Below are 15,583 nucleotides of genomic sequence, written 5' to 3'. Positions count from 1 at the left end.
ATGGGAACTTAAAGCAACTCTGGATGGATCCGATTGACATTTGTCTCCTTATAATTTTAACTCATTTTTCTTAGTTCTCTCCTTGAAGTTCTACAAATCAAACAAATAGGTCTATAATCCCTGTAGACAAGAAACGTGTTTATTTGCTTTAAGATAACTGAAATCCCCTTCAGCTGGTGGGAAATTCATGCTCAATCACAATTCTTTAACCCCCAGCAAACTGTATAAAAGATTTTATTGTCTGAAATGGTACACTCATTTACTTCAGGTAGAGGTGCTGTGCTGCCTTGTGGAGTCCTGAGAGCCCCCCAGTGTGAAGTGTCCAGACTCCTTGTTACTCTGCCTTGCTTTCCCCTCTGGAAAACTCACCTATTTTCTTTAATGATTTTGTTTTCACAAATGTCTAGAGAAATCACTAGCTTCAAGTAGCTTTAATTCTCTGCATAAGTTGTTGAGGCAAAGAATACCAATGGTTTGGTGATGTGTTTGAAATAGGAAAGATAAAGAACAAACACAAAGTAATACTCCAATAAATAGTCCAGCTACATAGATGTAAGCCTTGTTGTCTATGGTAGCCCTTGGAATCTTTGACAGTTTTCTACAATGTAGTCTAAGATACATTGCATGATACAACTTTCCAATACATTGTATAATGATATCACCTTCCAATTTAGGATGGTTTGTGGGGTTGTAGGTACACATATGTTTACTTCTTATCTGTACTTTATTTAGACCAATAATTAAATTGCTGGTTGTTCCCCAGCTAAATAATGGATTGAGCTGGCCCATGAGAGTATTGGCTGTTGAAGATTAGCTCATTTGATTTATGGATTCACCGCAGATAAACCAAATTCCCCATCTGTGAACCACAGAGACTTTAATGCAGGCATAATTTAACAATGGCCTTCCCTATTTTTTCTTCAAAGAACAACTGAGTACTGGGTACTGAACTGTGGGATTTTGATTCTTCTGTATTAGTTGGAATTCACAAAGTTATTATTTGTTCACAGGTAATGAGTGTGTATATGGCAGCTACCCTGAAATTCCTCTGGAAGAAATGCCAGATGCAGATGGAGTAGCCAGCACTCCCTCCCTCCACATCCAAGAGCCATGCTCTCCAGCCACATCCAGCGAAGCATTCACGCCAAAAGAGGGCTCTCCATACAAAGCCCCCATCTATATCCCTGATGATATCCCCATTCCTGCTGAGTTTGAACTTCGAGAGTCAAATATGCCTGGAGCAGGACTAGGAATATGGACCAAAAGGAAGATTGAGGCAGGCGAAAAGTTTGGGCCTTATGTGGGAGAGCAGAGGTCAAACCTGAAAGACCCCAGCTATGGATGGGAGGTAAGAATACATTTTGAGTTTACACATTTAAATGTATTCAGATGTGTGACTAATATTAGATCAGTTTTTAAAGTGGATATAAAATAAGCAAATTCCAAATGTTACCAAATGTCTTCAAATAAATCTTTAAGAACGAACCTCCTTTGTAATCTAGCTTCTTGTTATAAACAAAATGTTGCATAAAGGTATAGCATGATAGAGAAGAACTCAACTTATGAATGGTAAAGAATAGTATCAACTTACAGACATACCAGAGGAAACAAATGCAGTTTTTATAATTAGCATTTAGAAGCATCAAATGTGGCCATCCACATAGTATGTGGCATAAGCAAATAGACGTCATCATATGACAAGCTTATTGTATTTTATCTTTTCTTTGGCGGCAAGTCTTGGAACATTGGAGGAAACATTTGTTTTCTTGAGTTAATTTGGTTTTATTTTGTTCTACGTGGTCATTTTTCTCCGTGTTCTAATATATTTTGCTACTCTTGTGATAACCCTGCTTTGATTCTACATGTTTCTGGAACATGAGTCCTGTACTGAATTCTGTGATGGTTCTTTATATTCAAATTGATTTAATGAATAATTCATACATAAAAATGATGGCAAAAAAATATGAAAATTAGTTGCTGGTTTTAGCCGTGCTTTTCACAGAAACCATCTTGATAATATCTAAGAATGATAAGTTACAGTCTGGTCACAAGATCAAAGTAAATTTTATTTCAGTAAGAACAGGTAACTATGTGATGCTGAGCTTATAATTTTTGTACAGATTCTGTAGCTTTATCTACTTTCCATTTATTTTTACTACTCGAAAACTTACGTGGTTAAATCATAACATTATAATTTCTGGAAAACCTGGTCTATATCTGCAAAATGTATAGGCAATTTCCATATTAGCAAGGAAGTGTTTTTTAGAGACATGATTGACCCTTGGTTTCCTAGTATTTCAGTTAGACAGAAATCAGATAAACTAGATTTATTTGGTATGTTCTCTTAATATTTATGGTCATTAATAGAATATATGGTCAGCATTTTAAATAGAAATAAATACACGGTGCCTTCAGGACTTAATTTCAAATTTTTGTCCCCTTGTTTTATATGTATCCTCTTGTAAAATCTGTGCAAAATGCCTCAATCAAAACAATCCTGTCCAAATTCTAAAATGACAAAAGTTAAGATCTGGATTTGACATGCTGACAAGTAAGAAATCCTTCCTTAGTTTTGTTCTTAACCACAGCTCAGGTAAAGTTGTGGTTTGGCTACACTGCTTTTAGACACATATATCGATAAGAGATTTTTTTAAAAATCACTGTAGCATTAACTGATATGTGAGTTGAATAAGTTTTAAACTAAATGCGTAGAACTTTACGTCATTTTTGTTCTCCTTAAAATAAAGGCTATAAACATTCTAGTAATAAGTAACTCATTAAACTTTTATTACAAAATCTCCAGAGCTAAACAACAAGTTCAGTACTGCTCGAGATTATCCAGAAGGCTTGGGATAAACCAAGACTTAATAACAAAATAATTTTGCAGTTACAGTGCTGATAAATGCAGGACTATGTCTCCTTAAACAGGATACTTATGGATTAGGGGATGAACCTGGGGAAAATTCAGCATTTAGAGGAAATTTAAAAATAATTATTTTTCTCCTTGGGAGTAGAATATCTTCAATATATATACAGGAAAATACTTACCTTGAGAAATGTAAAATGATTCTTTTCATTATGTTAAAACTGAGTTGTTTTATTGGTTGGAATTCAAGGTATCTCTATAAATAGTTCATGACTCTGGCTAAAGATCACCCATTTCCTCTCTCTCATTCAAGAATTCAATTGATGGTTAATTCAGTAATTTTCTGCACCATTTTAATTGTTGCCCTCACTTTCGAGAGTGTGGATTATCTGCTCTAGATGTGTTATGAACAAAACCAGAAAGGGCTTTTTTGGTGATTTTGGCAATCTTGTTATCCATGGAGGAGTACTTGAGCTCTTGACTCTAGAGTGCCCCCCCCATCTAATCTTACCCTAGTTAATACAAAACCCAGTCGTGATCAACAAAGGCACTTTCACAAAGGCATCTTGCCCTACTCCTGCGGGCTCATTTTTAATCACTTTCCTGTCATATTTGCCCTCAACGATGGCTGATTTCTCTCCTGTTTGGTTAGACAGATAATTGTGACCAACTAATCTAACCTTGCCTTTTGATACCCTTTCATTTTTAAAAATGATGAATTTAGGGAGAAAAAAACATGTTAGGCCAAGGAAAATATACATGAACAGTGGAAGTCCATATTCAGCAAACAATCACTGAGTGCATACTCTTGCATCAGATTCTGCCCTGCTTTCTACCCAATCTATTATAACCGAACTAATCATTGCTATCTCTAGTACCATCCTTGCTCTTTTCTACTAACAAATCTCCCCTCCTTGAGCACTTCCTGTATAATAAATTGTATTACCATCTGTCCAGTTGCTGAAGGAAAGAAAATGGGTTATGTTTGACTACTGTCTCCCACACCAACCAGACATGATTCATAGTTCCCATGTTCTATGGGGCCACCATTCTTTGCACACACTGGTCTTCCTACCTGGGAACCTCCTTTTCCTATCCACCCTTAGCAAGTGTCTATTCATTCTTCAGATTCTTCCCTTCCATGACATTCTCCTTGACCTTTCTCATCAAAATTTAGTATTGCTTACATTTCGCCCCCCCCCATAGCATCAGGTAAATCCATGTACAAAGAATTTAAAGCACTGTATAACATTCAAATTTTCTGCCTAGCTTCCCTAATAGAGCAAAATATCCAGAGTTCTATCCTCTAAGTGCAGCGTCCTGATCGTGTCCTATCTGTGGTTCCTGTGGTACTGTCTCTTGCTAGGTCTGTTACCTGAAACAATCAGACTGGATTAGTCACCTCAGGCTGCCCTAACAAAGTACTACTAATTGACTGACTGGGTGACTTAAATGGCAGAAATTTATTTTCTAATAATTCTGGAGGCTAGAAGTCTAAGATCTAGGATAGCTGTTTTGGCTTCTGGTGGGGACTCTCTTCCTGGCTTGCAGATGGCCCCCCTCTTGCTTTGTCTTCGCATGGCCATTCCTAGGGTGCATATACACATGTGCACACACAGACACACACAACACAGGGGCAGCAGGAGAGTGCTCTGGTATTTCTTCTTATAAGGACACTATCGGACTTATAAGGTCCTATCGGATCAAGACCTCACCCTTATGACCTCATATAACCTTAATTACCACCTGAGAGCCCTAGATATCCACAAATATAGTCACATGGGGAGTTAGGGCTTCAACATAATGGATTTGGGGAGGACTCAAGCATTCAGTCCATAACACAGACATTTAATAAATAATTGGTAAAAGAAAGAATGAAAGAACAAATGAAAGAATGATGAATGGATAGAGGATTATGTGACTCATAAGAAAAGATAGGGAGTGGGGCTGAGGGAGTTCCATGGAAAAAGCTAGAATCTGGATTTTAGACATGTGGAATCAAGTCTTAACTCTGCCACTGTTGTGCAGTTACTAGGGAAATAACTCGAAATTAATTGGTTCTTGCATTTTTATTTGACCCACGGGCCAATAACTGCCCTATGTCATTACTTTTTATATAATTAAAATGAAGTAAAGAGATATGGTAGTCTTTTCAAAGAAAGTTTTTAGGAGAGAAATCTCAAAGATAATATTGCAGTTCGTGACCACCTTTCTGAACCCTCTTTAAATGGTTTTTTAAAAGTGTAATATATTTCCCCAAAAAAGACACTTTTGGAAAAACATTTCAGTTTGTATTTTAGAGAAATTGTGTATTTTTGAAGATGGTTACAAACCAAAATACAGGGTTAGGTAAAATAAGCCATAGATATCAAAAAACATTATATGATTTCTCCCAAATCAGTATTGATTTAATAAAGAGAAACTTTAAAAATAAATGCTAGAGTCTGGCAGTGATTGCCACCTTGCAATGTATATGACTTGTCTCTAACAAAAGGTTTTTAAAGACTGGAGAACGCTTGATTGTCTCTAGGACCTAAAAGTAATTGAGGATAGGACACTTACCTATCTTTACCTAAGGATAGGTTAAGAACTTTAGAGTTACTGATTGATTGAATAATAAAAACAGAAAATTCTGTTAGTTCAAGACAAGTGTTTCCTCTTACGTGTTCTTCTAAAGATGACCATTGTATGATAACATGGAAATTGCATGGAGAGCAGAGGGAATCAGGATTCTGGCGTGAGACTTCCCAGACTTATGTCTTCTTCAGGGCTCTGTGTGCTAGTTGAGAGATTTGGGGAAAGTTATATAATTGATGCCGCTCAGTTTATATATATGGAACATGGTGATAATAATTGTACCTATCCGATGAGGGTTGTAATGACGATAAAATTTGACACTGTGTGAAAAGCCTACCAAAGAGCCTCCCACCTGCTAGAAGAGTGTAATAAAGGTGAACAAAAACAACAAAAGCTTGGCTGGAATAGAGATCTAGCACAGAGTCATTAGGGCAAAGGGCAACTATATTTTATTCATTAATTTTTATAAATTTTTGTTCTCTTTTGTTTCCTGGAAGTTGAGTTATCTCTGGGATGGTCTAATTATGTCTCTGAGTTTATCTGAAAAGGAAGCACTGGTTGTTTTCTAATTAACAATTAAAACAAGGATTTGGGAGAGATTCATAAATTTCTTTTTAAACCAAATAATAATTGGGTGGCTAATTTTTAATAGCCTGAGATAGGTCATTGGAAAAATAACGTGAAGTTTTGTTTCCTTGTAATATTGTCACTTAGCACATTTTCTCTGTTTATCTTTGTTACCACTGGTCGTCATGAAACTCCTCAAGTAGATGTAAGTTAGCTGATGATGCATCTGTTAGGTGCCAAACTCTCTATTGTATCCCTCTAACCCACAACTGATCCAGATTACATTGATCAGTTAAAATGCCAGCTATGAGTTTAACTTTACTTTTTCTCTTTTCAAGCATACACATACTCAGAGGTAGAAAAATGAGGACATGAGTGGTCAGTAAATTTCTCTTATGTTTTGTTAAATAGATGGGAAGGAATAGTAGAAAGAGATTTTGCTGGCATCAGAAACTCATTAAATAATTTTGATGCAGTGCTTTGACAATACATTATGTTCCAGTAATGTAATCCTGAAATGTGATATTGGAATGAATGTGTGCCTCCCTATATCATTTAAGAAGGAATAGTTCTCACATTTGTAAGTTTGTTTTTGAGTTCTGCAGTGATGCCTTGTGTATGGAAACACGCAGTCTGTATGTTAACTGAAATATGAATATCTATTAAAACAACAACATCAGACTTTCAAGATACCTAACTAACAACTAAGTTCAGAGTCAGGAGGCTGACAATCAAGTAATGTATGTTTGGTAATAAAGAAAAAATAGTTTGAGATGTCCTAACATATCATAGACATCAAATATCTTTGAGTGGCAATATTTCTCCCTTATCTCTCTCTAGATTTGCTTGAGCCAAAAATGAATTTTACAGTGATTCGTAGAATGAAATCAATACTTTGGCATTGATTTTAGAGAAAACGTTTATTCATTAATGGGAAAGCAAGTGCCCTTGACAAGTTGCATATTCTTAAAGCCAGATAACTAAGTACAGACCTTTGACTTAATAATTTTGAAATGAATTGATTCCAGTAGAGGGGAAAGAATATCAATTATCTAAAAGGATGTCTTTAATGGATAGTTAAGAAAGAGAAATGTTATCTAATATAACAAATGTACATTACCATAAAACCTTACATTACAAAGTATTATTAAGTTTTTGCAGTGTTATTTAAGGATGATAAATATAGTTTGTATATTCAGTTTTACTTTGTGAAGAATAACAGAAAATACCAAGATAGTGATGCCTCGGTGGCTCAGTTGGTTAAGTATCTGCCTTCAGCTCAGGTCATGATCCCAGGGTCCTGGGATTGAGTCCCGCATCAGACCCTTTGCCTAGTTGGGAGCCTGCTTCTCCCTCTGCCTGCCGCTCTCCTGCTTGTGCTCACTTGTGCATGTACTCTCTCTCTCTCTGTGACAAATATATAGATAAAATCTTAAAAAAAAAAAAGAAAATATCAAGATAAAAAGTACAGCTTACTAATAGGATCCTGAATATGATTGTCATTGGGGCCCAAGAACTTATAGATCTCTTGGAATATAACGAAATCAAGAAAAGAAAATCAGTCTATATGATTCATTTTGTGCTTCCAGCATACATATATAGTAGGAATTAAATCTCTGGCTATTGAAAGAAAATAGCAGTTTATTCTCCTGAAGCACCAGGAACTACCTATAGTTTTGCCCAGGGTTCAAGAGGATCCCATCCTGTTTCGTGAGGAGGTTAGGAATCCCCTCACCCCACCTCCTAACCCCTCCACATATGTCCTGTTAATACTCGTGGCTTGCCCTTCTTATGCTTTCTTCCATGAGAGGTATTGACGGAGTTCAGCATGTCTACTCCTCTTATTGCTGTTTTGACAACTTCTAGAACTTTCAAAGTATAGGCAGTGATGTGGACAAGTCTGATATCAACATTTTTTTAAATTTCCCCAAGTCATCAGTGCACCTGTTGTGATGAATACTGGGTAACATATGAAACTGTTGAATCACTATATTGTACACCTGAAACTAATATAACATTGAAAAAAATAAATAAAATAATATATAATTATATACCAGACAAAAAGCAAGTAATTATATTAAGATTATTCATCAGTTTAAAAAAAGTTAACAAAAGAGGGTGTGCTGTATTCTTCAAAATTTCCCATGTCATCAAAGGCAAGGAAAGGACGTGAAAATGTTCCAAATTAAAGGAGAAGAAAGAAACAGAACAACTAAATGTAAATCTGATCTTAAATAGGATTCTGTCAGTTGGCAAAAATGGACTTCGGATAGACAGGATAAATAAAAACAAACAAAGCAGGGGCACCTGGGTGGCTCAGTGGGTTAAAGCCTCTGCCTTCGGCTCAGGTCATGATCCCAGGGTCCTGGGATGGAGCCCCGCATCAGGCTCTCTGCTGAGCGGGGAGCCTGCTTCTTCCTCTCTCTCTGCCTGCCTCTATGCCTACTTGTGATTTCTGTCTGTCATATAAATAAATAAAATCTTAAAAAATAAATAAATAAAAACAAACAAAGCAATGTGTTGTACACTCAAAGCTTACAAAATATTATGTCAATTATATCTCAATAAAACTTACAAATAATAATATAAAAAATACTCACTTTTCAAAGGTCATGATTGTATTTCACATTGACATAGAGGAAAAACTGCATGACCACCTCAATAGATAAAATCCTAATATATTTTCATCACAAAACCTCTGAGCAAAATCAAAATAAAGGGTGCTACTTTGAATTGGTAGACATATATAAACAGGCTATAGCTGACATTACAATAATGAAATAATGTTGGACATTTCCCCTCAATGACATGTAAGATTGAGACTGTCCCTATTAATACTCTGTTCAAAATTGTCCAAGTCAGTGCAATATGGAAAGAAGAAAGGAATGAATTATCTTTTTTAAAAAGAATTTATTTATTTATTTGATAGAGAACACAAGTAGGCAGAGCAGCAGGCAGAGGGAGAGGGAGAGGGAGAGGGAGAAGCAGGCTCCCTGCTGAGCAGGGAGCCTGATGCGGGGCTTGATCCCAGGACTCTGGGATCATGACTTGAGCCAAAGGCAGAGGCTTGACCGACTGAGCCACCCAGGCACCCTAAAATAAAGGAATGTAAAGAACAAAAATTTGAAGGGATAAAGCAAAATGTCTATATTCATAAATGATATGATTGTTTAGAAATTTATAAATACTAAGAATAAGTAAATTTAAAAAAGTAAGCCTGATAGACATTGGGGAGGGTATGGGCTATGATGAGTGCTGTGAAAGGTGTAAACCTGGCGATTCACAGACCTGTACCCCTGGGGATAAAAATACATTAGATGTTTATTAAAATAAATAAATTAATTTAAAAAAAAAGTAAGCCTGATAAAAGGTAAATATACAAAACTGAATTTCTTCACACTTGAAAAAACAATTTGTATAAGTTTAAAATACCATTTATGTCAAACAATTAAAATGTTTAATCAGAAAATTCAAATATGTAAAAATAAATACAAACATTTTAAAATACCTACACTGAAAAATTCAAAACATAGCAGAAATTTAAAGATGACCTATATAAATAGAGAAATCACACTCATTGATTAGACAGGTCTACGCTGTTAAGGTAACAAGTCTTCCCAAAGTAACATACTGACTCAGCACAATTCTAATCAAATCTTAGTACGCTTTATTGTGGGGATTTACAAGTTGATTGTAAACTTCATGTGGAAATATAAAAGACCTAGAATAGGAAAAAAAATTTCCCCAAGTAGCAAGAGTTTTTTTGTTTTACTCTGTGTGCCTTCGTGGTCAACTAGAATTTGCACGTGAGTCACTTATTTTTCAAAAGAATATTGGGTGATTTTCTCCCAGTTAAGCAGTGTATCCTACCAAGTGTATCAAAGTGAGTTTCTTTCTTACTCACCCCCATACTTGTGTATGAGTTGCTTAATCAGTAGTGCAACTCATGGGTTTAAAGCATGAAATGTTTAGTAAAGATCCTCTTTTAATAGATTTGACAGTCAATTCTAGGACTTGGTCATTTCTTTATAATAATTTGTTGCTCTGGAATACTATTCTAGAATACTTAGTTGGGCCACTGCATCAGGATGTTTCATTCTCTAAGCCTTTTCCTTGAGGGTAAGTTTGGAAGCAGTGAGAAGTAATACGAAATAACGGGTAGAAATTATCTTTGAAGGATAAGAGAGTTAATGAAGCTTCTTTGCTCCTTAGTTTGCTCAGTGAAGCAGTATGGAGAGAATTTCTTCCAATGATGATCAGTAGGTAATATGGAGAAATGGAGACACTGAGGGGATTTATAAAATAAATAAAGATTGTGTTAAGGTAGCATGTTGGCTTCTCAAAGCTTATTTACATTGATAGAATCATACAATACAAATTCTGCCAAAGCACTTTACTTTATACATAGTTCTGTCCAGAAGTTTAGAAAAATGAATTTGTATTTCAGCTATAGGAAAATTCAGAACTTAAATGTTACCATCATTTTTGCTCTGCTGCATCTTTTGGCCCTTCAAAATATAGCTGAAGCTGAAGTAGGTCAAATGTTGTCTGCTTTTTTAAGATTATATTCTACATGATAATCAGGAGAATTGTCAAGCCAAAAAAATTGCAAACAGGAAGAAGTTGCCAGCTATCAGTATGACAAAGAATAATATAAAGAGATTTTGTGTGTGTGTGTGTGTGTGTGTGTGTGTGTATTTAGCAAATAGATACCAGCAGCTACCTGTTAGTTGGTCATTTCTTTCAAAACACTATTTGATATAACAAAATTTTGGTACAGCACAGAAATTTCACAGTGCCTTTATTATAAGGGGACTTCTTGTGTTGGTAGAAGGTGAACAAACAATAAACAGACATAGCTTACCTCACTGAGGTACTCTATACAATGGTGGGTCCACATTACCAAAGGAGAAATTCTCAGAGTTATCTTCTCAGAGGCACATTCATGGCTAGGAACAAAATGAGCAGGTTCAAAACAAAAGTTTATTCTGTGATTGTGGGTCATGCCACCTGTCCCCAGTATCTACTACTTCCAGATCCAAACCCTATCCCACTATTAAGCATGTATCCCATCAGCTTTCAGAACACATTTTTATTCCATCAGTCAACTGCTGCCCTAGACACAGAAAATAATTTGTATCTCCTAACCTACTCCTAGGAAGTCAGTTGAAGAGTGTCATCTGATACAGAAACAGTGTCTCCAGATCCTGCACTACACAACCTTGCACACACACACACACACACACACGTGACTTTTACGGTTTTTTCTTTTTAATTGATCATTTTGGAATCTAAATTTTGAATTTGGATTTTGAATCTAAGCATTTCAGGTGTTTGGCCCTGATGCTTTCTCCTTGTAACCCATATAAAGTTGGGTACCCATATAAAGGCAGTCATTATAAATTTTTTTTTAAAGGCCCAGTAACTCCTCCCCAGCCATCCAAAATTTATTTAAAAACTTAATAAATCCTTTTCAGAGCCATCAAATGAGGATTTCATTTATAATGTTCTAAAAAACTTAAAGCATTTCTCCCTATATCTTTATCCTCCCTATTATCTATCATTCACCCTCTTACTCTCAATAGCTCACATATCCAGCAGGTGCTGCTCTCAAAGACTGTCCCCTCTCAAACACTCTCCTCACATCCAGGCCTCTGTCTCTCTGTCTTTAAATGGATGTGTATATGTGTGTGTATAATATATATATTTAATAAATATAGGTCATTAAATATATTTGTATATTTTATGTATTTGTATATAACAAAATATATTTATATATAATATAAAATATAATATATGTAAAGTATATATTTAAAATCATATTGATCAACTTCTCTGATATGGCCTTTTTCCATTTTAGTATTTTTCATTCTGGTGTAGTATATTTTCCATTACCTAGTATCTGAATTTGGCTAATAAACAATGAGACAGCCATTGATTGGGAAGGAAGGATGGGCAGGGGATGATGATTACAGATTCCTCTGCTCTGAAATTTCCTCTCTTATTCCTGTCACACTTGCACCTAGAGTTTTCCTTATTCATAGGAAATATGTATATATTTTCCGTGGCCATGACTTATATTTGCTGTGACCATTGGCCGGTCAGCTCACGTAGGAGATCCTTTGTGCCTCTTTTTTTTTTTTCCCTTTCTTCTTCTTCTTCTTCTTTTTTTTTTTTTTTGAGATTTTATTTATTTATGGGACAGAGAGAGACACAGCAAGAGAGGCAACATGAGCAGGGGGAGTGGGAAAGAGAGAAGCGGGCTTTCCACTGCATAGGGAGCCTGATGCAGGACTCGATCCCAAGACCCTAGGATCATGACCTGAGCCAAAGGCAGATGCTGAATGACTGAGCCATCCAGGCGCCCAACCTTTGTCCCTCCTACCAAGTAGCTGACAGTGGTGTTTTCCTCTGACACTCCAGCTGACCTCCCGGGCTTCCCAGGTGTGCACGGCCTGGCACAGAAACCTCCACTGGTTGGCAGCCACAGGTGTGGATGATTTGTTTTTTCTTTTTTCATTTGTTTAGATTCTTGTGGTAGGAATTCAGCAGGTGTGTAATGCCAGCATAGAATCTCCACCCTGACACAGAGACCAGCTGCCCTCAAAAAAAAAGATGTTCTTGTTGGTCTTGCAAAGCTGCCAACTTGGATCCCTGTTTTCCTGGAAACCTCACCCAAGGGCAAGACTCTGCCTAACCAAGAAGTTAGGATAAGTTCATCTCTGTAGATGAGCATGAAAAGTCTCCTTATATGAACTTAATCTACAGGTAGGAGCAGGTTACCTAGTTCTGCCCTCAACTTTTTTTTTCCTTCTTCTTCTTTTTCCTAACTTGAGCTGCTATCATTGCAATTACAGGGATGTAGGAAATCCTGGACTTGGTTTCTAAAGAGATATAAACCATGTTTGGGTGTTGTTGACATGTACATTTCTGCTCATTTGATTGAGACTAAATAGTAGAAGCACAGATGGAGATTGTTCTACTGGGCAGAGTCCTTCCATCCTCCTTCCTCTCCCCAGGAATCCACTAATCCTGGGACCCAATCGTTTCGATATAGGGCCAGGTGAACTCGGAGATCATCCCTGACTATCTCTAGATTTAGTGGAGGGTCATGGGAGGTGAGCTGTGGTTCCCCCCCAGTGTTGTGGGGGAAGCAGATGGTAAAGCCAAGAGTCATTGCCATTAGTCTGTCAGCAGTGTGGGGCTGGGGCCAGAGAACCTTCTCTGGAGGGCTAACTCCTTAACCTTGCCAAACACTTGTACTGTGGCTTCTCTTGGCTAGCTCATGAGCGCTAAAGAAATAGACGCGCACACAGCCTTAGATTTCTCAGTTTTCCTTTGTCACGGATTTTCCCCATTTTTCTTTTTAGAGTCAGACTTGGAGTTTATTTGGTGTTGTTTTTACTTGCATACACATAAGATGGGGGTTTAGGGGGCAGGCGAGGCTTGATTTGCCCTATGGGCCCTATACCTCTCCGAATACAGATACTGGTCGTCCATTCCCTTCACATAATACAGATGCACCACAATGAAATGATGCCACGTGTCAGAGGAGCATTTGTCTTGGAGGGTGGCAGATGAGATATGTAAATCATACTTGGAAGCAAGGGGTATCGCATGTGAGTATCAGCTAGCCAGTAGGCTAGTCTTTCATTCTGCATCTTAACCTCCCACAGTGCAGATATTTACGTTAATATACATCTGATCTAAGAGCACTAGCTGAAGAGAAGTCAAGGGTAGACATCATATGGACCATTACGATCAATTCCACAGCTCTGTATTTTTGTAGTGGCAGTCATATATTCATCTTTAGCTATATTATTTTAATCATGGCATCTCTTGAGAATCTAGTTTTTCTGAAATAATATGTAAGATAAAATCTTGACATGGAGCTCTGCAATTGAGGGTCGTGGATCATATGTCCAGCATTTGATTAGGACTTACTTTATATCTAAGTCACTGCCTCCCATTAAGAGATGAGGAGGAATTAAAAATAGCTCCATTGCCCAATGGATGATACTCCAAAAGAAAAAGAATTATCATTGTGTTTAATAAGAGAACTGACAAGCAATCATAATTCTTTCCATTAAGTAAATATGTTAGAAAAATTTATTATGAAATGACACATTATGCGAGCCAGGAATCAAAGATGACATCCTTGCATTAAATACGGTAGGTGCCATTAAGGAAAACAGTCAATATGTCACCAAGCCGTGGCCTGTAAAAATTAAATTGATTTGGTAAATGTAAGTAAGATAGATCTGTTTGCTTTCATCATCAATTTTGAGTGGGTGAACAGGTGATGTCACCAACCTGGGAGCGATAAAGATGCAGGACCATCTGGAAAGGCAAGTGATGAATGGGGAACTGCTTTTGGATAGTGACAGTGCTGTGGTACTTTGTCACTTGGGATGCAGTACTTAATAACTTTTCAATACCATCATAATAAATTTCACTGCCTTATTAATATAGAAATGGTGAATTATTACCATGATGGCGAGTGTAAATAACTGGAGATGCAGCCGTCAAAAGCTGATTGTTTGGGCATGTTTCTTTAAGCAACACAGTTGACTCGTGATAATCAACCTATGTCTATACCCGTAGAGTTTATTGCACTTGTCAAAGGAAAAAGTAGTATTATTCAAAATTATATGAAGTCATAATAAACAAGTTTAATATATTATCAGACTTTTCCTGTAAGTTTCCAAACATGCGGCAGTAAATCATTTTTAATAATGTCTTTTCATGTAAAATAATGTCCTTATGCCATAATAATGCCTTTTCTTAACTATTAACAAAACAGTCGACTTCTTTGTATGCGTTTTAAAGGGTATTTTTATTTGTACTTTTCAGTCATTTTCTTTTGCAAATAAAGAGCTGAGGCAGGAACCTTAGAACGTTTCATTAACAAGCTCGAAAGTTGCTGAGTGCAGGCCATGTCACACGTTTCCATTTTAATTGAACAGATGTACTTAAGAGTAAACCACAGCAAACGAAATACAGACGAAATTATAAACACGTGTCACTAAGAAGTAGGCAGGAAAGAGCCTCTGATGAGCATCTGTGTGTATTTTATGAAGCCAAAGACTGCCACTTCATAAGTTCGTCACTGATGTCTCCAGTTTAATGAGAAGAAACAAAATATGTAGATAGGTGTAAGTTGAAGATGAATTACCAGATCAATCACTTAGCACCATTCAGGGTGTCTGCCATTGCGTGGTGGGAAAATAATTAGATCTGAGATGCTGTTCTTATTTATATACCGGCTGTTCAATGTGGGATGGAATACGGGTAACTTCCTCTTTCATGTCACTGTGGTCTTTATATTGTTTCTTGGCCGGGCTGACTTTTAATTCTGACATTGTCTTTCAGGCTGCAGTCTGCCAGCCTCTTTCTTAAATGAAATGCCTCTCCACCATTTCTATTACTGCTGAAAAGAGAGCCAGCAGTCTATTAACAGGCAATAAAGTTCAGGAAGCCCAGGACTCATTTCTTGGGTCAGAGGTGAAAATTGCATATAAATGAAACAAAGGTGTGCCTTGATCGCTCAAGAAGCAGCACCAGAAAGAACAC

At 36.8% G+C, this 15,583-nt stretch overlaps 1 protein-coding gene across 2 annotated transcripts in view; it reads left to right on the top strand.

The window, feature by feature from the left end:
• MECOM (MDS1 and EVI1 complex locus) overlaps positions 1–15,583 on the top strand; it is a 545,051-nt gene that overhangs the window by 262,570 nt on the left and 266,898 nt on the right. For both annotated transcript variants that reach the window (XM_080802132.1, XM_080802131.1), the window contains exon 2: positions 1,011–1,348. In XM_080802132.1, coding sequence (XP_080658258.1) covers positions 1,011–1,348 — 338 coding nt within the window. The remainder of the gene's footprint in view (positions 1–1,010; positions 1,349–15,583) is intronic.

This window comes from Martes martes, assembly GCF_963455335.1.
Source record: "Martes martes genome assembly, chromosome: 1".
NCBI classification, from domain to species: domain Eukaryota; kingdom Metazoa; phylum Chordata; class Mammalia; order Carnivora; family Mustelidae; genus Martes; species Martes martes.
The sequence above is the reverse complement of the archived record's forward strand: the minus strand, read 5'-3'. Positions and strand labels throughout refer to the sequence as shown.